Genomic DNA, 22,721 nt, shown 5'->3' with positions numbered 1-22,721 from the left:
ACATGTAGAGAAAGACTTCAGCTGACTGAAAGTGACATAAACAAGAAAAAATGTAATGACACTTAAATGTGTCACACCCCATTAAATGCATAATGTGGTCTTCAGAACCCTGAAGCCAAATAGTATCTCATCTTGAGAATCATTGTTAGAAGTATCCATTTGATCTTCAAAAGTAACTTTCATAATTTTGCTATTTTTTGGTAATTTTCCTTTTCCTTTGTTGATAGTCAAGGCAAATTAGAATCAACCTATTTAGTGCCATTTTGCATATCATCCAAGAACCAATTAAACCACTAAATATTATCGAAAAGTATGTTCATTCAGTTCATTTTAAACATATTCCCTTGCATGTCATGGCTTATTTCAACCTCAAATTAAGTAGAAAGCCAGGATGCTTCTGACTGACAGTGAGATATGAGAGAGGTGAAGGTGTTTGAAGCTTAGCCAAACTACGGGGCTGCCTCGTAGTGTGTATTTCCTTCATTTTTGGTCTGTCTAAAGTTTCAGATATAAGTAAAAAATCCTGTCTTTTAGTTGGATTGTAGTGGCTTCTGCCCACTCTCTTCAGTCTACAATGTCATAGATGTACAGTCTTTAAACTTGCAAAGATTTTATAAGGACTATAAAAGTCTCTTGTTTTACAAGAATATGCTGTAGTTACTCTTGAAATAGCTGATACAGTGAAAATAAAATTTGGACCATTTTATTAAATGTATAGACTTGAATTTAAAAATGTTTAATAGTGTGAATGCTCTGACAGTGAAATCAGTACTAAAGACCAACTCTAATAGGCAACCCCTGTTTTAAGAGACCATTCTGAAGCACACCTGTGAGGTTTCTAGTTAAATTTTGCTTGTCATGTGGTTATGCTATAATTTATATTAAACAATCTGGTCCACTTAAGACAACTGGACTCATTTATGTCAGATTTCACTGTAGCCAGGGTCACATCCTGTGCTCGCATAAATCAGTGTAATCCTATTGAAGTGAGTAGAGCTATGTTGATTTACACCAGGTGAGGGTCTGGCACTATACATTGTAAGCTTTGATTGCTTTCTGCTATTCTGTATGGAGTCCCTGTGAGTTTTTTCTTTTTTTTTGTTCACTGTGGAAATTATAGCAGTGATTCTTTTCTGAAGAAACTATCTGTACCATTTGGCTTTACAGCTTTCAGAATTAAAATCCTATCCTAAAATGTACTGAGTGCCAGCTGTGTGACGGATTTAGCACCCTCAACTCCCTCTGAGGATACTGGAAGTTGTGAGTGCTCAGCACCTTGCCAGATTAGACCCTTAGAAACTAAAATGGTTTCTAGCTTCCTTTTTTCATGGGCAACTACTGTACATTTTATCCAGGCTATCATGGCTCAACTGCCCCAGGAGGAGAAGGCTAAGATTGCGGAGCAGGTAGAGATATTCCACCAAGAAAAGAGCAAATTGGATGCTGAGGTGGCCAAATGGGATGACAGTGGTAATGACATCATTGTGTTGGCAAAGCAGATGTGCATGATTATGATGGAAATGACAGACTTTACTAGGTAAGCACAACATAATTTGTAGTGAGTGCTTCCTCTGGAATCCTGCATCGTTTCTTTATTATGGCGTTTAAGGAACATTGAGTGTATTTACTATGTTTAGGTAATGCGTCTATAGCAATTCTGATATTGCTGGTTCTGTAATCACTGCCCTGTGTATTTGCCTTTTAACACGAAGGAGATCTTCAATATTGTTTAAACACTGTTCAACATTAAGACACTGATTCAGCAAAGCACTAAGCACAAGAGCAATTCCATCCTGATTCCGCAAAGCGCTAAGCCACATGCTTAGCTTTAATCACATGAGTAGGCCTAGTGAAATCAGTCACAGAGGTGCTTTACTTCCTACCATCGAGCCAGAACATCAAACAAATAGTTTTATATTTGAGACTCTTTAGTGACTTGTTGGTTTGGGGACGGGGAGACAGAAAGCCAACTTACTGACATGCCCAAATAGTTCCTTTCACCTGGTCATTTTCAACAGTGTACCATATAAGATTAAATGTGTATGTTTTTTATTAGTTATTTATGCATCTTTAATTTCAACAGAAGTAGTGCAGCAAGGATAATGTGTGACGTGATAGGCCCTCAAATGACCTTTTGTCTAGCAAGAGTCAAAATGCACAAGACTTGCTGAACTTTCAACATTTAATTGCAATGAGTGTCAATCAAGAGTAATGGCAAAAAATTCAATGAACTCATTCTTGTGACTGAATTTCTTTAAACAAGCAACCCTTGATTCAATCCAGAAGTAACTTTCATCAGGGCTTGTCAATAACAATGACTTTTTTCCTTGCTTTAATATTTTGTTCTAATTACAGTGCATCAAAAGGCTATTAATTAATATTATCATTTAAACAAAATCAATTTTGTTTATATCCAACCACATTGTTAATCAGGCCAGAGGGACCATTTTACAAGAAATTAAATGCACCCTCCTAAAGTTAGTTATCTGTGCAGAGCTACAATCCCTGCTATCTTGGGGAATGAATGACAAAAAAACTCCTCTCCAAAGCTCATGATTTGGATATGTTTTGCCACACTTCTGAAAGGCAAAAAACAAATAACCAAGCAAACAAAAAGCCCAAACACACTGAGGCCTTATTCTTCCTTCCTGCATTCTATAGAGAAAAAATCATTTCCTTAGGCAGAAGAATCATGTAGGGATCTTTCTCTAGAGAGCTGAGTTTTTCTTCTCCCTACAATATGTCTAGCCCCCCCAGCCCGTCTTTCATAGGAAAGGAGTGAAAAATCCCCCAATACCCTTCATGAGAGGGACATAAAAAAAATCTCTCTTTGGTCTGGATCTCTTACCTCTCTTTCCTGAAGCAGAATGAAAATTTCCCCATGCCTTGCCATCAATTCTCGGGAGGGAGAGGTGATGATCTAATAACTTCTTCAAGGGAGCAGAATACAAAGGTTTCTCTGCAATGCGCTACATACATTTTAATACCTTAATCTTCAAACTGAAAGTTTGGTAATTGGATGTTTCTAACATCAAAAGATGAGAAATACTGTGAAAATGAGAGTAAAATTACTGTCATGTTTGGAGTAAAAAAGTCTAAGTGGACCTTAGTGCCTCTGTTTACACCAGATTCAAAAAAGCCTCCTTCAACATCTTCCACTGAAAAACAAACAGACTCTTTGCATCTCCTTTGCCTGCAGTGACTTCAGTGGTGTTAAAATGGAATAACTCCCAAATGTCTGGAGTGTGTTACAGCCAGATGTGCTGATCTCCTGATATAAGTGACATAAAAGCATAGGTGGTCACTGTTAAGGTGACTGGGACTCAGGACCAGTGTACAATTCCTGGTTCTGACTCTGGTTTCCTGGGTGACCTAGGGCAAGTCACTTCCCTTTCTGCACTTCAGTTTCACCATGTATAAAATGGGAATAATGATGTGGACCTCCTTCGTAAAGCACTTTGGGATGTGCGGGTGAAAATCACTATAAAAGAATGAGATGATATCATTATTTATAAGAACTTGTGTCTTTTACATTGTCTTACAAATATCCAGAGAGACAGATTAGTAGTAAAGTTTTTTTTAAAAAATCAAGCAGGATTTAAGCACAACTGAATTATGCCTCAGGTAGTTTAGCAGCTTTATGACAGAAATCTAAGAGAAGAGATTTCCTAATGTGACATTTCTGCACTAGACTTGGCAGACTTGGTGTTAAGCACTGGTCTGGGAATAACAGAATTTTTTAAAAGTTTTGTATTCCTGCAGGGACATTTTCCTAACGAGCACTTAAAAATGCACGTACTATTAAACGTAGTTCATGTGCTTGAAGGCACCATCAAATTAAACTGCTAGCAAGGCATTTTGTATGTGAAAGGATATATAGCAGACCCGTTCCTTAATCAAGCTATCGTATAATTAGTAGTTAAGTCCAAGGTGAAGTTGCAGTAAATTAGGAAGACATTCATAAAATAAATAATCATACACTGAGTTAAGACACTGCAACTGTGTCATGATTTAATTAGATTGTAGTATAACCATATTGTTCTTTCCAGAGGTAAAGGGCCATTGAAGAATACATCTGATGTCATTAATGCTGCCAAGAAGATTGCAGAAGCAGGCTCTAGAATGGACAAATTGGCACGAGCTGTAGCTGATCAGGTAATGATCCAAACAAATAAATATATAATATGAATCAGTCAATCAGTAGCATTTTGTATGGACAGTACAAATTGTCCCAGTGGTTTAAGGACCCTCTAGAGAAAGTCTCTACTAGTGCTGTGATCTAGTGGCTGAAGACAGGCTGTTTGTTCAGCACCAGTCAGTTTGGTAAGTCATTGTCAGTTGAATGAAGCCGACACTGCAGCCCTTTAATTCACTGGTTCAGAAATCAAACCACCTAAGTAATAATAGCATCTTCTACCACAACTGAAAACACCAAGGTGAGCTGAGATACTCCAGCCTCCTCACTGTTTTCCTTACACAAGGTGAGCTGAGATACTCCAGCCTCCTCACTGTTTTCCTTACCTAAAAGGGGATTATGCACATCCTTCTGTGTTTGATGCATGTACCTTTCACACTATGAGAAATGTGTAAACTAGTCTAAGAACCCCAGAAAACCCCAGAAGGTACAACCGTCCCATGTCTTCATCTGGGACAAACAAATGTTGGCTACAGATGATGATTGCAATAGAATGTTGATGGCTAAAAGCAATTAAAAGGTCACACTCCTTGTTGCTTCAGTAGGCCAACCTCATTGCATGTGCCAGGGCTCCTTGCATTTCTCTATCCCCACCCCAGTTCCCTGTGCACCTCCCTCCCACTCCCTCTATTTCAGGGATCCCATGCAACCCCACTCCTACCCCTTCCACATGCCAGGGATTCTGTGTGCCCCCGTTCTCCTTTTTGCCACATTCCAGGAGCTCAGTTTTCACTCCACGTCTCTATCCCTCATTCCACTGTCCCCAGTTCTCCTTCAATACTAAGGAATCAGTGTTCCTCCTCATTCACTCTTTCCTCACTATACCCCCCTTATCCAACATGGCAGTGGCTCCATGCGCCTCCCAATCCATCATATGGCAGGGGTTCTGTGTGTCCTCCATGTCCAACCCGCTACCATTGTCCCCTATTTTTCAGCCATGCCATGGCACTGTGTGCGCCCCCATTGCTCATGGCCCCCATTCACTTCATACCGGGACCCACATTTTAGGGGCTCTGTGTGTGCCCCCCTTCCCACACCATTCTCTTTACTTTTCTGCCTGTCTGGGAGATAAGTCATTCAGGATGTTTACTTCTTAAACTGTATTGGGCCGATGGGCAAAGCTGAGATGGGAAGTATTGTTATGTTGACCGCCAGAAACCAGTTCTTTGCTTTATTGACAATTACAGAGGTGTTCGACACTGCTGTGCCTGCTAACTGGATGCAGAGGCCTTTGTGAGTTGTCCATTAGCCCCTTCCAGTTTTCCAAATTTCACCAAAACCAATGAGTTCTGTCCACTGATACCTAGACAATGTCCTGAAAATTTGGAATGGATGAGCTGTGGCATTCAAAAATTATTCCATTACAGACAGACAGAGAGACAGAGAAATGCCCCCAAGAGAAGAATGACCTGGAGCATCCACTACCATGAAAAACCCATAGGAGGGGGTTGTAGGTGAAGAGGATATCCTTGCAGATACCCTCCCTAATCACCCCCCTCCAAACCTGCAGCTGTGACCTCTAGCCATCCTTCTCTTCCCCTTAAAATGGGAGAAAGTCTGCTGATCGCAGGAATGCCAATGTATCCATGGAGAGTGGGAATGGCATTAGTTTCATCCTGCAAGATACTCTGGGCCAGAGTAGCACACAGAGATACAGCTTTTTCTTATAATCCCCAAAAGTTTGGCAATGTGAACTGTTCCACCCAATTGGCCCATTTCCCCCCTTGAGCCCACTCCTGTTGAGTACATCCTAGGAAGGAGAAATCCATCCCTGTGTTAATGTAATTCCCACTGTTGAAAAAGCTATAAACATGCTCGTTAATGATCTTGCAGTTTGCACTCTGGTGTTGTGAGAGATGGGAGAGTTTAAAGAAATAAACATTAGGTATATAACACACACAGCTTGTTTAGAGAATATTAGTTTCAGTCATGTCTTTGATCTACATCCCTTCAGAAGGATGTAAAATACAAAGTTTAAAGTTTGTTTTTTTTTTAAATCAATATGAGACTTAAATGTCTCTTTTAATCCCTTGGCCGTGGTGATATTTTACAGAACTTTTGAGACATACATGGAGTATAAACTTTTATTGACTGTCGCATTTTTAATTACTGTTCCAATAGAGAGAGCTTACATCTTAATTTGATTCAAGGTACTTGTATGTAAAGCTTTGTCAGCTCTCTGGAGGTATCATTTTAAAGTTCATTTCTTTCAGCTCATAGGCCTCAAGAGCAGGATAAATATTACTGTATTAAATTGTCACAAGTAGGAAAAAAAAGATGTCTCAGGAATTCGCTCTTGAAAGATATTGCAGCTGTGTGAGAAAAAGAAGTTATGGCATTATCATAAGTACAGAACAGATTAAACGGCCTAATGCCCTAGCGGCCCCAAAGAACCCCCAGCTCTTTTTTGTTTGTTAGACTTAAAGACAGAGGAGCAAGCAAAGTGATTGCTCTCAGAGTTAGAGGCCACAGTGTGTGTACGGAACCAGTGCTGTTATTTTACATCTAAGAGCACTGGAACCATTTTTCCGTTGTGCCTTATTTGTCATTGCTATTATAACCATTCAAACAGACATTGTGGGGCCACTGGGCTGTGAGTGCTTAATTTGATCATGTTTAGTTTAGGTGCCATATGGTGGTTTTATTCTCCAGAATGGTAGATTGAATGTAGCATTTTGATGACCTAAAGAAGCTAGTTCAAATGACTCTGAATCTTTGATCTCTATAGTCAAACAATACTGAAAGGCGGACTTTGTTGTGTAGCTCTGTCAAGTGTTTATTGGAGACATGCTCTTAGGAAAGGGATCTTTTAACTCTGTTTCATTTGTGTGAATTATACAGGACTGTGCTCAGGAGGCAAGTCTGGAAATATTAACTACGAGTGCTGTTTATTATGCTGTTGATTATTGTTGGGGATGCTGCAGTGCCATTGAAATAAGAGTTTATTTCAATGGACTATAAATGAGTTGTGCTTGGGCCATGTCTGGTTATATTGATTATGAAGCCTTCACAGGTTCTATTTAGTGTAATTTTTAGCTGCACATTTTTGTCATGAGGAATAAGTCAAAATGGTGCAGTACTTTAGATGGCCTACTAGTAGTAGTGAGAAATATTGCTTAGAAAGACAAGGAGACCAGATTATTTCATTTCCTTCTTCTTAATGGCTGCAAGCCTGAAAGCGTCTTTTATAATAAGTCATGTATATTACTATAAACAATTTCCTTCCGTGCATCTGACGAAGTGGGTATTCACCCACGAAAGCTCATGCTCCAAAATATGTTAGTCTATAAGGTGCCACAGGATTTTTTGCTGCTTTTACAGATCCAGGCTAACATGGCTACCCCTCTGATACTAGTATATTATGCATCAGTAGACTCCTATGTTGATTACAAACTGAATGATAAACTAATCTCTGTAGATGTTTTCTTAGGACATTTTCTTTAAGTTCATCAGGTAAGTGCCAAAAAGAGATTATTTTTGTAAAGCACCCATGCTATCTTCACATTTTAATTCATGAGTCTCAAGCTATAGATGAGGTAAAGAATAGCTTTCAGCTCTCATCAAATTCCTCACTAAAGGGTTAAGTGATATGAATGAATCTAATATGGTGCCAACACTGCTGCTATTTCCTTGGATTGCCTTTGTATAATGAACGTATAACCTGAGCTAGATCTAATCAATTTTGCTTATTTTTCCCACCTTGTAGTGCCCTGATTCAGCCTGCAAGCAGGATCTGTTAGCATATCTACAGCGCATTGCCCTCTATTGCCACCAGCTCAATATCTGCAGCAAGGTGAAGGCAGAAGTGCAGAATCTTGGAGGAGAACTTATTGTATCAGGGGTAAGCTGGTGTTTGTATTTAGCAGTTTACGTATCCCACAGTTGCATTTGCCAGGGAGCATTTTGGGTGACAAGAATGTAAAAGACAAAAAAATAGTGATTCATAAGCAGGCTTCTTAAAATGTTATCTCCATTATTCCAGACCTTCCAATAACTTGTGTAGAGCAATTTGATTTTCCAATTACCCTTTGTTTATACTAACCTTGTAAAATCTTCATTCTTCCAAAAGAAAGGTAATTTCATAGTCTAGGAACTCATTGCCAAGCTGTGAATATTATAATTATTTGGAGCTTTTGTTTATTTGCTTGTTGTAAATCTACTTTTCTTTGTTAGTATTGGTAATTTCCCTCCTCTGAAAAGGAGCCAATGCTGCTCTGTATGGAGTGCATATTGTTAAGATGGTAATATCTAACAGGATTTCATTCACTCAGGTTCCAATGCATACTAGGTTTAGCAAAAACTCTGGAAGACCAGTGAAATATTTTACTTATTGTGTGCTGTTTCCAAATACAGTTGCCAAACCTAAAAATTACATATTCTAATTCCTTCCATTTGCTTGTTTCAGTAATTTTTTTTAATGAAAATGCAAATGTTTTATCCATAGTCACCAGGCATTTTTTGTCCAAATTAGAATTGTGTAGAGATAGGAAGAACATAAATTGTTTTTGCTACATTTTAAAAGATGTTTTCTCCCCTTCACCTCACCTTGAGCCATCTGCCTCTGTGAGACCAGTGACAAAAAGTACTAGCATTTGCTACTCTTCATGGGTTTTTTTTTTCTTTTTCTTTATGCTACTCACTGTAGGTTTGGCCCAACCACACTTTAGTCACTATCCAGACTGCATATAAACTATGTGTATACTGTATTCCCTCTTGCATATACCAGTGTTTACTATATTCCCTGAGGTCCGCTGTGCTTTCAAGATGACAGGGATTTGTGAAAACTGAGGCACTTTAGACAAGTTTGTTTGAAAATGCCATTTTGGGTGGGGTAGGGGGTAGGAAATACATCCTCTCATTATTTAAACCCAATCAAATTTGAAGACTCTTGGGACAACCTGTGCCCTCTATTTTATCCCTACAATCCAAGGGAAATCAGTGGGGTTTCCCAAAGCTAATTGAGAACAAAACAGATGCCCTTTTGTTATATATATATATAAAACAATGATTTTTTTTTGGCAAAGCACTATATGCAGCTTTAAAACTTGTCTGGGCTACTTGGAACTATTATTCTGAAATCATGCATGAGTCCTAGAAGGAAGCTGCTGCACTGTACTGCTCCTGTGCCTCACCTGCAGATGGTCTCCACCTCTTGACATAAGTACAAAGTAGTGTAATTTTAACATCTTGATCTTCCCACAGCAATGAAAATCCCTTTTCCTTTTCCTGGTGTTGAATGAGTGATCTTTCCTTATATCACTGACAACTGTACTATATATCAAATGCTTCAGACCTTATCTTACCTGCTGCCATATAAGTCCAGCTTTCCATGCCCATTTAGCTTTCACACCCATCCATCTATAACAATTGCCCAAATTAGATTTTCTATCAGCTTGGCTTTTGTGCTTGTGTTTATTTCTTTTCTAGTTCTCTTTAGTTACTGTACGTGGTTGTTGAACAGGCCATTGTGAACCTCTAACATTCAGTTTGTTAGTGAAACATCATCATACACTGTGAAATTTAAGTGGCTGAAATGCTTGACTTCTTCATTTCCAAGCTGGCCTTGTTAGCATCTGCTGCTTCCCAGGCTTCATCACCATTGTCTTATTTTTGCATTCACTTGCAGTACAAAGCAATGCTAACCTCAGCCATTCAAACTGCAAGCTTTTGAGTTGACTCCAAAGACAATGTTAATGGCATTGACAGAAACCTAAACTCGCTGTATCTGTTTCTTTGGTTGTTTCTCTGTCATGGACTTAATGGAGATGGTGCAGAAAGTTGATCTTTTGTACATCCCTTTTTGAGAACCATATCTTAGAGCTTAGTGAAGCAAAATGAATCTACTGCTTTTCTGGTAGCATATAACGTGATTTACATCTTCAAGCGCTGAGTACTGTATGCTCTTTTGCCGACCTCGAGACTATCCAGAGATCAGATGTCCAAATCCACATCTACATCTGTAGCCTGTTTATGCACTTGCCACTTCTGCTTCCATCTTGTTCTTCATTCTCTCTTGGATAGCCAGGTGCAAATAAAGAGTACTTTATTTGCATAAAAAAGAAAAACAGTTATTTGGCAACTTGCATACAGTACAATGATCTTGAAAGTGCAATGGAAACCCAGAATTCGTGGCCCCCAAACCATTCACTATTGCAGGAAATTGATGTGTATGCATTATATTCAATTAATTTTTGTGATGTAACAATCACCCTGGCACTTGACATTTGCAATTTTTGAAGGAGATGGAACTATAACATACATCTGTATTTACTAGGAGTCACCGTGTAATTCACCATTTCCCTCATCCAGAAGTTTAGCTGTGATTTTAGAACCACTGGTTCTGGGGAATATAAGCTCTGCCTGCCTTTCTGCTTTATTAGGAATGTTAATCCATGTTTCCAGATAGAGTGAATAAATATAAAATGAATAGAACCTTGGAGATACACACGATCTGTTCCGATTACCTTAATTCTATTCTGGCAAGGAAAAATGTGTTCCATTTTATACGATATTTTGAAGTTATTGCATAATGTGACGTATGCCTTTTAGGTGAAATTTCTGTTTCTTTATATTCTCCATAAGTTACTTGTAGTGCAGTATATTTTACATTCAAACCTAAGCACACACCCAGTCTCTCTCTCTCTCTCTCTCTCTCCCCACCAGTATGACATTTACCTCACGTATGAAGTTTTTGTTGGTATCATTAACTTACCGACAGATAGGCTGAAAAGTATATCAAAAAGCAAAGAAAATGAGGCTCTCAAACCCCTGAAAGGGAAATTATTTCAATAAGAGGAAAGAACCCTTTGAATCATTTCCCTTCTTTCTCTCAATCCTTTCTCCCTTAACTTCCCTTCCATCTCTTGCTTGATCTTTCTATCCCAAATGTTCTCTGCCTACCGATCAACAAGTCTCTTTTCCCCAGGTAAATCTCATACACCAGCTCTTCCACTGGTTTAAATCAGTATAGCTCCATGTATTCCAGTGGTACTATTCTGAGTGCTGATTTATACCAGCTGGTGATCTGAACTAGTAGGTTTATGTTTAGATTGTGAGAGTCCAACTCCTTGTCTCCCAGTTGAGGTTTGAATCACAATATAAGAAAAATGTATTTGAGAGCTCTTCTGTGGTGAAGAGCCTTATAAACCTGCAGTGAGGGAAGCATAGGAAGGCAAGGAAGATATAAAAGGAGGAACATAAAATAATAAGGGGATAGAGGGAATAGAGGCTGAAATGCCCAAAATGATTTTTTAAATAGCTGCTAAAGATCTTGAGTGAAATCCTGACCTCATTAGGTATGTCTACACAGCAATTAAACACACATGGCTGGCCCATGACATCTGACTCAGGCTCACAGGGCTCAGGCTATGGGGCAGTTTAATTGCAGTGTAGATGTTCGGGCTTGGGCTGGAACCTGGGCTCTGAGATTCTGCAGTGGGGGAGGCAAAATTCCCTTTGACTTCAGTGTGGCTAGAATTTCATCTCCTGCTTTGTTTCTAGTTGCAGTCGATGTGGTTTTGTACTTTAGCATTTGAATATTTACAAAAAATCCTGTAGAATAATAATAATAAATATATCGTTACGTCAAAATTGACCTGTATGTTCTCTTATTGCTATGGAGCAAACAGTCAGCAGAAAGTCTACTAAACATTTTGGCCCTGAGCTTGCATTTCTTTTTATTTCATGTTTGTGTCAGGAAACAGTGATGTCCACTGTTTTGTTAGCCACAATAATTTACTCCTTGCTTTAACTGGGTAAGAGTTTAGCATTATGTGAAAGCAAGACAAACTGCTCTATGAGCGATTTGGCAAACTGCCAAGACTGTCACCTCCTTTTCATTTAAGAGCATCAGGAATCTAAGCAAAATATTCCTGTTTCCAGCCACTAACTGTGTAAGTTTTACTACTGAATTAGAATTTAAACAGAAGAATAATGCATGAAATAAACCCATGAAAACAGGCTGATAACCCAACATTTATTTAGACCTCTGTGGGCTGGGCTGCTTGGACAGTTGACTTCTCAGATCTGGAAGAAATCTGTTTAAGCAGTATGTTTTGTAAAGAATGTCCTCCCATCTGCTTTTTAAAATACAATAGTGATCTTTTCCTAATCACAATTCATAGCTATTGATAATAAGATTCCTACTGTTTGTTAGTAATTGCATCTTATTTAACTCACTGTAAATAGAATAGAAGAAACGATGGCTGTCAGACAATTTAAAAAATCAAAATTAATTGTGATTTTAAAAAAATAGTTGCAATTAATTGCAATTTTAAATGCACTGTTAATAATAAAATACCAATTTAAATTAATTTTGTTTTTCTACATTGTTTTTCTACATTTTCAAATATATTGTTTCATTTACAACACAGAATACAAAGTGTACACTGCTAATTTGATGTTATTTTTTATTACAAATATTTGCACTATACAAGTCGAAGCATGAAGGGGCATACGAATGTTTAGCATATCTGGAATGTAAATATCTTGCAACGCTGGCTACAACAGTGTCAGGTGAATGCCTATTCTAACTTTCAGATGACATTTTAAATAACAAGTGGGCAGCATTAACTCCCATAAATGTGAACAAACTTGTTTGTCTTAGCAATTGGCTGAACAAGAAGTAGGACTGAATGGCACTTATGCTGAAGCAATTTGTATAGTGGGGGTGCTGAGAGCCATTGAACCAAACTGTAAACCCTGTATATAATGGAAACCACTTCAAGCAAGGGGGTACAACAGCACCCCTAGTCCCAGCACCTGTGCTGAGTGGACTTGTAGGCACTAAAGTTTTGTTTTGTTTTTTTAGTACAGTTATGTGCAAAAATAACAATGGATAACTTTCATGATAAAGACATTGCACTACAGTATTGTATGAGGTGAACTGAAAAATACTATTTTTTTATCTTTTTACAGTGTAAATATTTATAATAAAAATAATATAAAGTGAGCCCTGCACAATTTGTATTCTGTATTTCAACTGACATCAATATATATGAAAGTGTAGAAAAACATTCAAAATATTTATAGTAAATTTAAATTGGTATTTTATTGTTATTTAACAATGCGATTAAAACTGCGATTAATCACAACTGTTTTTTTTTAATTCTAGTTCATTTGTTTTGGGTTAATTGGCAGCCGTGGAAGGCTCCTGCATTTATGACTGGAATCACAGGAATTTTGAAGTGTTATTTACCCTGTCACGTAACACAAGAACCAGGGATCGCCCAATGAAATTAGTAGGTTTAAAACAAACAAAAGGAAGTACTAATTCTTCACACGATGCACAGTCAACCTGTGGAATTTGTTGCCAGGGAATGTTGTGAAGGCCAAAAGTATACCTGAGTTCAAAAAAGAATTAGATAATTTCATGGAGGGTAGGTCCATCAATGCTATTAGCCAAGATGATCAGAGATGCAACCCCATGCTCTGGGGATCCCTAAATCTCTGACTGCCAGAAGCTGGGACTGGATGTAAGTGAATGGATCACTCAAAATTGCCATGTTATGTTGATTCCCTCTGAAGCATCCGGCACTGGCCACTATCAAAATATAGGATACTGGGCTAGATGGACTCTTGGTCTGACCCAATATGGCCATTCTGATGTTCATATTATTACTAGATACCGTTCATTTTACAGATCCTAAAAGTGCTCTAGGCACTTTACAGAACAAATAGAAGATAAGGTTTTGTGCCCATTTGTCCTCAATGCAGTTGAAGGACCGCAGGGGTGGTAGAAGGCTGAGATCAAGGCTGGACCAACTACCAGTGGCATAAGAGCAAACTAGGGGGAAACACAACTACGATCTACTTTTCAGAGAAGATACTGCTGCTGTGAAAGTGCTATGTCTGGACCTGGGAGAAGAGAGGCTGGTGGGAAACTGGATCACCTTGACTAACCCCATGTGCTTGGCTGCACATACTGCTTTGGAGAAATGACTAGATATAATGAAACACTTTAAATATGCCCATTTGAGTATGGATGGATGTAAGTTACTCTTTGTGTTCACATAGGTATATGACAATGAGTTCTTTAAAACTCTCTAAAATAGGTGGCATATGCGGAATATGTGATGGAGTAATATAAACGTTTTATCAGTGTTCACTTAGGTTGACCTGTTTGAGCTTTGCTACTTATAGCTAATGCAGCTATCCCAGACTCATGCTAATACAATTTTTATACCACCCCACCTCTTTCCCGAAGTACATAAAATAGGGAATCTGTGAACAGGTAGCATGGTGTAAAGATTTTATTGGGATGAGATCACTTGGGACACCTTCATTATTCACAAATGATGAGGACACAAGTGAGCAATGTAGGCCATCCAAAACTAGGGCTGATAAAACCGTTAAGTTGCATAATCACATAGTCTGTATATCCCACGTGTTTTACAGAAACACTATTTCAGAATTTTTTGAGAATTTAAAACAGCAAAGATGTTCTTGTGTTGCTCCTCCTGTAAAGCCAGGTGTCTTAATTTTCATACAATTAATGCAACAGCTCACAGAGGGACAGAAAAAATGAAAGTGAATAAATTTGCAATGCCTCTAAGAAAGACCTGAAATAGCTTTTTTAATAAAACAATGTCACTGCTTTGGTTCATTAGCTCAGGTCCTTCCAGTGCTACAAGAGAGTGTAAAGTCCCACAGGAAACGAGAGAAATTTCCATTCCTATTTCTAGCTCTGTGGGTTCATAAGGTATTGGAGTTGTTTTCTGTTACTGGACCTAACAATATTATTCATCCTGAATCTTATGTTAGTGTGATGCTGGGGAAGGAGGAGGAATTCCATATTTGGTGTGAAAGAGATAAATGTTTTTTGGCAGGATTTAAAGGTTTCTCTTTAAAGCTGCTGTTTGGAGATGGATTGATTACTGGGCAGAGTGCAGGTGAGGAAATCAAGGGCACATAATAAATGCAGTTTTTGACATGGCTGTGCAATTAATCACATGGATATTATGACGAAATGGACCCTGCAAAAACTGCACTGAAGCTACTAAATTTGTTACAAGAGTATTTACAAGAACGTGCACTCTAAAGAGCAGTATCTCATCACATACATACAAGCCACACAAATGTAGGAGTGATATCCATGAGATAAATTGCAGTCATGCCAAATTGTATTCCATCATACAGACATACTCCTACATACATTGAACACATACACTCCGTTTTTGTGTATTTTTAATCAACCGGTCAAATATTTCTACAACACAGATGTATCACTATTAGGAAGTAGAGGGTTTTTTTGGTGTTTTTTTTCCTCTGTACGGTGCATTTTCTTATGATTCAATTTATAAAATACTAGTAACTTCATGAATTATTGGATGGTACATTTACTGAAATTTAAACTTTAGAGTGTTTTTCAAAGAAAAAAAAGAGTCTGATATCAAAAATAAGAACTCCTGAGCAATTGAAGTCAATGAAAAAAAAAGTTTATATGTTGGAAGTTGATACTTGAAACAAGTATGTTATGGATTTGAAGGCAATAGTAATCTATATGTTTCAATATATACTATTCTCATTATATAAATATTGGAAATGTGACAATCAAAAAACTTCTGTTCATGAAATAACTAGAATGCTGGGCCAGATTATTTCCTGTGCCATGATATGATCAGCATGGAGGAGAAGGGAATGTCAGAGAGCCACTTTAAGCTTCCTGATTCTCAGATTACCCCGGCCCTGTAATAAATTAGAGAAACCTAGGTGCTGCTCTATTTTACAACAGCTGGCAGTGATCCCTAAGGACCCATGCAGTTGAGAACTTCTGTAGAGGAATAAGGATCCAGCCTGCCCCATCAGGCTCCCTTCTCTGAGAGTGAGTGGTTGGTTTAGAATCTGTCTCCACTAGCATTACTCCAGTTGAGATTTCCCCAACAGCTGGGGAAATTAGGGTTGAGTGTTCACCCCATTACTTTAAACCTGACCCTATGTAGGTGCAGCAGTTAGCTAAATGGAAGGCATGGGGAAATGGCAAACCTGGCCTGGAGCACCTAAAGATTTAAAATAATGGAAGGAGATTTTTGGATAAAATCAGAATTGATTGATAATATACAATGAAACTCCAGTTCTCCCAGGTTACTTCACTCTGATCTATGTAGTGGTGAGATTTAATCCCACTTCCAAGATACTGCTAAGTGATCTTTTATGTGATATTAAAGAAATAATGACTTCAGACTTCAATCTCTTTCCCTTTAATTACAGTTCTTGATAACTTTCATTGCAGATGAATAACACAAACACACACAGACACAAAGACATACCCTCAAGGAGAAACTTCACACAATTTTTTCAACTAATCGCAAATACTGAGTGAAAATACTTACAACAGCATATAAAACACTCAATAAAACTCACCAGGGAAACTTAATTCCACCACACAAACGATGTAGGAATAACTTTAGGAAGAAAAAAGAAGCAAATCAGCCTTTGCATTAGGAAAGTTCAAAGTCTCTTGTGTGTCAGACTTCTTAAGTCATTTCTTCCAGGCACCAGACGCAATCTGGCTGCTTTTTATTCATGAACTTCTTAGGAGAAAGGAAAACATATGTCTGTCCTCCACATCATACCATTAGCTTTGAATTACAAACCAACTCTCTATACATGAGGCCAATATTTCTTGATTTAAGACATAGACGTGGGACCAATCCTACTAAAATATCCTAAAAATGATAATACCTAGAACTGTGTACTGTTGGACATTTTCAACAGCAATCCTTGAACATGAATTTATTCATCAACAAAACACCATGTGAGCTGGTTAAGTAATAGTACCCTAATTTTGCAGAAGTGGAAAATGAGACAGTAAATTCAACTGGTTTGCCCTGCCCTCATTAAAGGCTCTATTACATCTTTAGGATAATCTGGGAAAGGTATGTTGACAGAATCCAGCCCTGAGCTAACAGACCATGCCAAGAATTCTCTTACATATGAATAATTAAATTCAACATGTAATCTGCCAATTTTAAAAGCTTTTAGGAATTGCATGTTATTATCTGTTTGGCCATTCCTGGATATGACACACACACAATGAATGAGATGGATTTCATTATCCATCCATCAAAACCAACTTAATCCATGACAACAGCAAAACAGAATTTTTTTTCAGGCGTGTGGAGTTAAGATCTCTGTCTTGATCTTTAGTGACCCTAATCAACCTGGCACCTTGACATGCCTTGAGTGTGATCTTTTATTCCAAGTTGTCTTTTGAGTTTCTCACGATATATCAGTTTTTATCTTCCTTAGCTGGAACAATAGCATATCTGTGGACTGGTATTTCTAAATAGTCATTATTTTTCTCGGCCTTCCACAATCTTGAGGGAAAGCATTCAAACTTTACATCAGTGGCACCCACCAATGCCTGAATAGAGCCTATTAATTTATTACCTTCTGCCAAATTCTTATTACACAAGTTTGTTGTTGTTTTATCTGACAGATGATTGTTGTGAAACTAAACCTGGACAAATCTATCTCCTGGCTCCTAGACATTGAGGTGCAAGATGTCAAATCATTAGCTGAACTAAGTTTATAGCCTTGTTAAGCTACAGAACTGCAACCACTTCCCTTAGGAAATGATTTGACAACCTAAAAGCACTCATCTAGTTCCTCTTGATACTCAACTTTGCATATGTTCATCCAGTTACTCATCATTATAGTTCTTTGGCACACTAGGAGTAATTTCTCTCTTTCCTGAAATATACTGCCCTGCAAGTGTGTTTAGTTCATTGTAGTAGCTCTTAGTTCTCCGTTCAACCAAGTTTTATGTATCTTCTCCTAAATCAATCCCTCCAAGCCCCTCATTATTGTTTTACTCATCTCTGCATTTCCTCTTCTTTCTCAACCAAAGTCTGTCTGATATTGAGTGGCCCCAAGCAGTACACCAGGTGCGGCCTGCACAGTGCATACCAGTAATTCTCTCTCATATTTTCTAATAGTCTATTATCAAACCTAATCTTTCTAGGTATTTATACTTTGCTATCACTATGGGATCTGACGGCCTCATTTTTAATAATAGGTTATTAGTGGAGAAAGTATTTGGCCATCACCATCTATTAGAAGGTTCTCTGCTCTGGCATTTCCATTTGAGGGTAATATTTAAATGACAATTTGCATCTCCCCACAAAATCTAGTCTTACTGTTTCAACTAATATTTGCTTGGGCCTCAGAAGTTCTGGTGTCTGCTGAAGAGTTTAGAATATGTTCCTACTTCATTTGGCAAAAACAACAATAGTGCAATACTCAAGACAAAGAATCCTCAATCCTATGGATTTTGATCTGATTGGATTACAACAGTTACCTTTTACCTCAAAGGACTTTAAAAGATCAATTTTCCCTGTCCATGTGGCAGATTAGAATAACTCATGTTGGTTAGTAAAGGTAACAATGAAGTCTCCACTAGTTGATTAAAGATTCACCAAAATGTGGAAAGCCTTTAGCAGCAGGTCATAAGGTTCAGTCCTATTACAAGGCAGAAAAGTTATTTTTTCCTGTTTAAACATTGACATAGCTGAAAGATATTATCATTTAACCAGGAATCAGTTAGAGATCCTAACCTTTAATTCATTTATAAACCTACATTTACAGCAACCATCATCACTTTGCATCATTCAGATGCAGCCTAGTTTTGCATTGGGTTCCTGAACTCATATTTCTTCTTCGAGTGATTGCTCATATCCATTCCAGTTAGGTGTGCGCGTGCCGTGTGCACGTTCGTCGGAAGACTTTTTACCCTAACAACACTCTGCAAGTTGGCTGGGCGCCCCCTGGAGTGGCTCCGCTATGGCACCGGATATATACCCAGCCGACCTGGCCACTCTTCAGTTCCTTCTTACCGCCCATGTCGGTCGTTGGAACAGTGGAGTGCGGCTTAGCTGACCTCCACCTTCCCTAGCTACTCGTAGTTTCTTGTTGTTATCGTATACATAGTTGTTATTCTTGTAGATATATATAGAGAGATTTAGTTGTAAGTTCTTAAATTAATAGTATAGTTAGTTATTACTAGTTAGCGGGGTTTGGGGAGTAGCCCCTTCCCCGCACCTGGGGCCGGAGCTCATGCCCGGCTCACCGGGTTTCACACCGTGCTCGGCCTGTCACAGGCCGATGCCAACAGGAGACCCACACGAGTCCTGTTTGAAGTGCCTTGGGGAATCGCACTTAACAGCTAAGTACTCGATTTGCAAGGCTTTCGAGCCGCGAACTAAAAAGGAGCGGGACATCAGACGGGAACAGCTCCTCATGGAGGCGGCCTTGACACCGCCACCTTCAGCACCGAGCGCTGGTCAGTCAGTGAGCAGAGGCACCCCCACAGCACTGGATCGCACCGGTATGCCTAAAGACTCTCGGCACCGGCCGCCACCGGCTCCGAAGCCGACTCCACGGCGCTCCCTCTCCCTGAGGTTTAAGAAGGCCAAGACTCCTGCTGCTTTGGCAACGCCCATGCCGCAGCCAGAGAGTGCGCCCAGATCGGACTGCCTGGCGTCGATACCCACCACGGCACCAACTAAATTGGCACCGTTGATTCCGGTCCCACGAGGGCCATCGAGTCCGGTGCCTGATAGCTCCCCTGCGCGTACCGCGGTAGAGCTCATGCCATCCACGCCAGAGGCATTCTCGGTGGCAAGAGACTTAATCACCCTAACGGATTCGGCACTGCCTCTACCCCCGGCACCGCCGGTGCGGGTAATCCAATCTCTGGGCAAGCCGACCCTGACTTGACCACCGTCTGTCAGCTCAGCGGACCAGCACCGCTCAAGATCACGGTCCCGCAGGCGCTCCCGGTTGAGATGACACTCCCGCTCTTGACGCCGCTCGCAGTCCCGGCACCGTTCTCCTACATGGCACCGGTCAGACTCGCGGCACCGGTCAGCCTCACGCTCTCCACCTCACTATTTGCAGCACCGCTCTAGTTCCCGGCACCGATCCAGGCACCGTACCTCTCGGAGCCACTCACACCACAGGGACTCGAGATCCCGGTCGACCTCCCGGCACCGGTCTGGTCGCAGGTCCCGGTCTTGATCACGGTACCGTTTTGAATACCAGCACCGGTCCCTGCTAAAGAGGGGAGCGAAGTCCATCAGAACCTTAGCCCAAGGTTTCTCTGCTCCTCCAGGGCCATCCAGGCAGACATCAGTGTCCTCCCATGCAGACAGTTACTACGACCAGGACCGTGATACGGAGGTGTCTAATGGGGTCTTCCAGGAGGTCCGGTCTCAGGACATGGGACCTCAACAGTGGTCCTTTTGGACACCCTGGGCGTACCACCAGGCCCAAGGTGCTCCACTGGCCCAGACCCGCTCCTCTCCCTCAGAGCATCGGGTGCCAGAGGCCACCATTAGCCATCCCCTTCCAGCTGGGACAGAGGAGCAGATGATCCATCCACCAGGCTTCCCGGTACCTCTAGAGCAGGAACCGACCCATGAGCAAGAGGCCATTCAGGACTCTCTCATCCCCGGAGTGTCATCCTCTTCTTCTCCAGATGAGGAGGTGGCAGGGACCTCATCATCAGGGCCCTTGCCGATAGACCTCAGAGCCCATCGGGACCTCCTTAGGAGGGTGGCGCTCAACATCAATCTCCCAGTAGAGGAGGTCTCAGAGGTCGAGGACCCAGTTGTGAGCATCCTGTCGGCTGATGCCCCGACTAAGGTGGCTCTGCCTTTTATTAAGACCATCCAGGCCACTGCTGACACCTTATGGCAGTCCCTAGCCTCCATTCCCCCTACAGCAAAGGGAGTCGAGAGGAAATACATGGTACCCTCTTGGGGGTACGAATACCTTTATGTCCATCCTCCTCCTTCCTCATTAGTTGTCCAATCGGTCAACGAAAGGGAACGCCATGGCCAACAGGCACCAGCCCCCAAATCTAAGGAGGCTAGGTGGATGGACCTACTGGGCCGCAAGGTGTATTTGGCAGATGCCCTGCAGCTCCGGGTGGCCAATCAGCAGGCTCTCCTGAGCCATTATAGCTACAACGGCTGGGCAGAGGTGGGTAGATTCACAGAACTACTACCCCCGGACTCGCGCTAAGAATTTTCCGCATTCCTTGAAGAAGGGAAGAAAGCGGCTAGAACCTCCCTCCAAGCTTCTCTCAATGCGGCCGACTCGGCAGCCAGAACTCTGGCCTCAGGTATCACCATGAGGCGTATCTCATGGCTCCAGATCTCCAACTTGCCACCCGAGCTCCAGTACACCATCCAGGACTTACCCTTTGATGGTAAGGGTCTTTTCTCCGAGAAGACTGACCCCAGGTTGCAGAGTTTAAAGGACAACAGGGTCATCATGCGCTCGTTGGGCATGCATACGCCTGTGACCCAACGCAGACCCTTCTGGCCTCAACCCCACCAGCCGTACTTTGTGCCCCGGCGCAGGCAAGACTTCAGCAGAAGGTGCGGGCGGGGTGGCCATAGACGCCAGTCCAGGCCCCAAGGGGGTCAAAATCACGGGCCCCCAAAAGCACCTCCGGGGCCTAAGTCTACCTTTTAAAGGTACGCACGAGGACGGCATACCAGTTTCAGGACAGGATCCTTCTCCTCTCTTCTCCAACCGCCTCTCCTACTTCCTCCCAGCGTGGTCCCAATTGACCTCAGATATCTGAGTTCTACTCATGGTGAAACAAGGATACCACCTCCAATTTGTTTTATACCCGCCTTCCCACCCCCCAATGCAGTCCTTCTTCAGGGACCCCTCTCATGAGCAAGTCCTCTTACAAGAGGTGCAGTCTCTCCTTGCTGCAGGAGCAATAGAGGAGGTACCACCAGATGAGAAGGGAAAAGGGTTTTATTCCCACTACTTTCTGATCCCCAAGTCCAAGGGAGGCCTCAGGCCTATCCTACACCTGCGAGACCTCAACAAGTTTACGGTCAAGTTGAAGTTCCGCATGGTCTCCCTGGGGACTATTATCCCGTCCTTGGATCCTGGAGACTGGTATGCCGCCCTCGACATGAAGGATGCATCACCATCTTCCCTCCGCACAGGAGGTATCTTCGCTTTGTGACCAATCACCAGCACTTCCAATTCACTGTGCTCCCCTTTGGCCTCTCCACGGCCCCAACGGTGTTTACGAAATGCATGGCCGTCGTCGTTGCGCACCTCCTCCGGCAGCAGATACATGTATTCCCGTATCTGGACGACTGGCTCATCAAAGGAACCTCCCAGACTCAGGTCAGACAGCACGTGGACATAATCACGGACCTATTCTCCCGGTTGGGGCTGCTCCTCAATGCGGAAAAGTCCACTCTGGTCCCCACACAAAGGCTGGATTTCATAGGGGCAACCCTGGATTCCACTTGAGCCAGGGCCTACCTACCTCAGCCACGTTTCCAGGCGATTACGACGATCATTCAAGGTCTGCAGATCTCCCCAACCACCTCGGCTCGCACGTGTCTTGGCCTACTGGGCCACATAGCCGCATGTACTTATGTGACCAAATATGCCAGGCTCTGCCTCCAGCCCCTTCAAACATGGCTCAATTCAGTCTACCGTCCGGGCAGGGACCCAATTGACGTTCTGGTGACCGTTCCCCCAAGCA

At 41.2% G+C, this 22,721-nt stretch overlaps 1 protein-coding gene across 2 annotated transcripts in view; it reads left to right on the top strand.

Moving 5' to 3' along the window:
• The window catches only part of CTNNA2 (catenin alpha 2), an 826,679-nt gene that overhangs the window by 772,676 nt on the left and 31,282 nt on the right, over positions 1–22,721 (top strand). For both annotated transcript variants that reach the window (XM_075066660.1, XM_075066659.1), the window contains exons 15-17: positions 1,356–1,537; positions 4,050–4,155; positions 7,902–8,036. In XM_075066660.1, coding sequence (XP_074922761.1) covers positions 1,356–1,537; positions 4,050–4,155; positions 7,902–8,036 — 423 coding nt within the window. The remainder of the gene's footprint in view (positions 1–1,355; positions 1,538–4,049; positions 4,156–7,901; positions 8,037–22,721) is intronic.

Source organism: Chelonoidis abingdonii, chromosome 5 (genome assembly GCF_003597395.2).
Source record: "Chelonoidis abingdonii isolate Lonesome George chromosome 5, CheloAbing_2.0, whole genome shotgun sequence".
In the NCBI taxonomy this organism is placed as follows: domain Eukaryota; kingdom Metazoa; phylum Chordata; order Testudines; family Testudinidae; genus Chelonoidis; species Chelonoidis abingdonii.
This window is presented reverse-complemented; position numbering and strand designations above follow the sequence as displayed.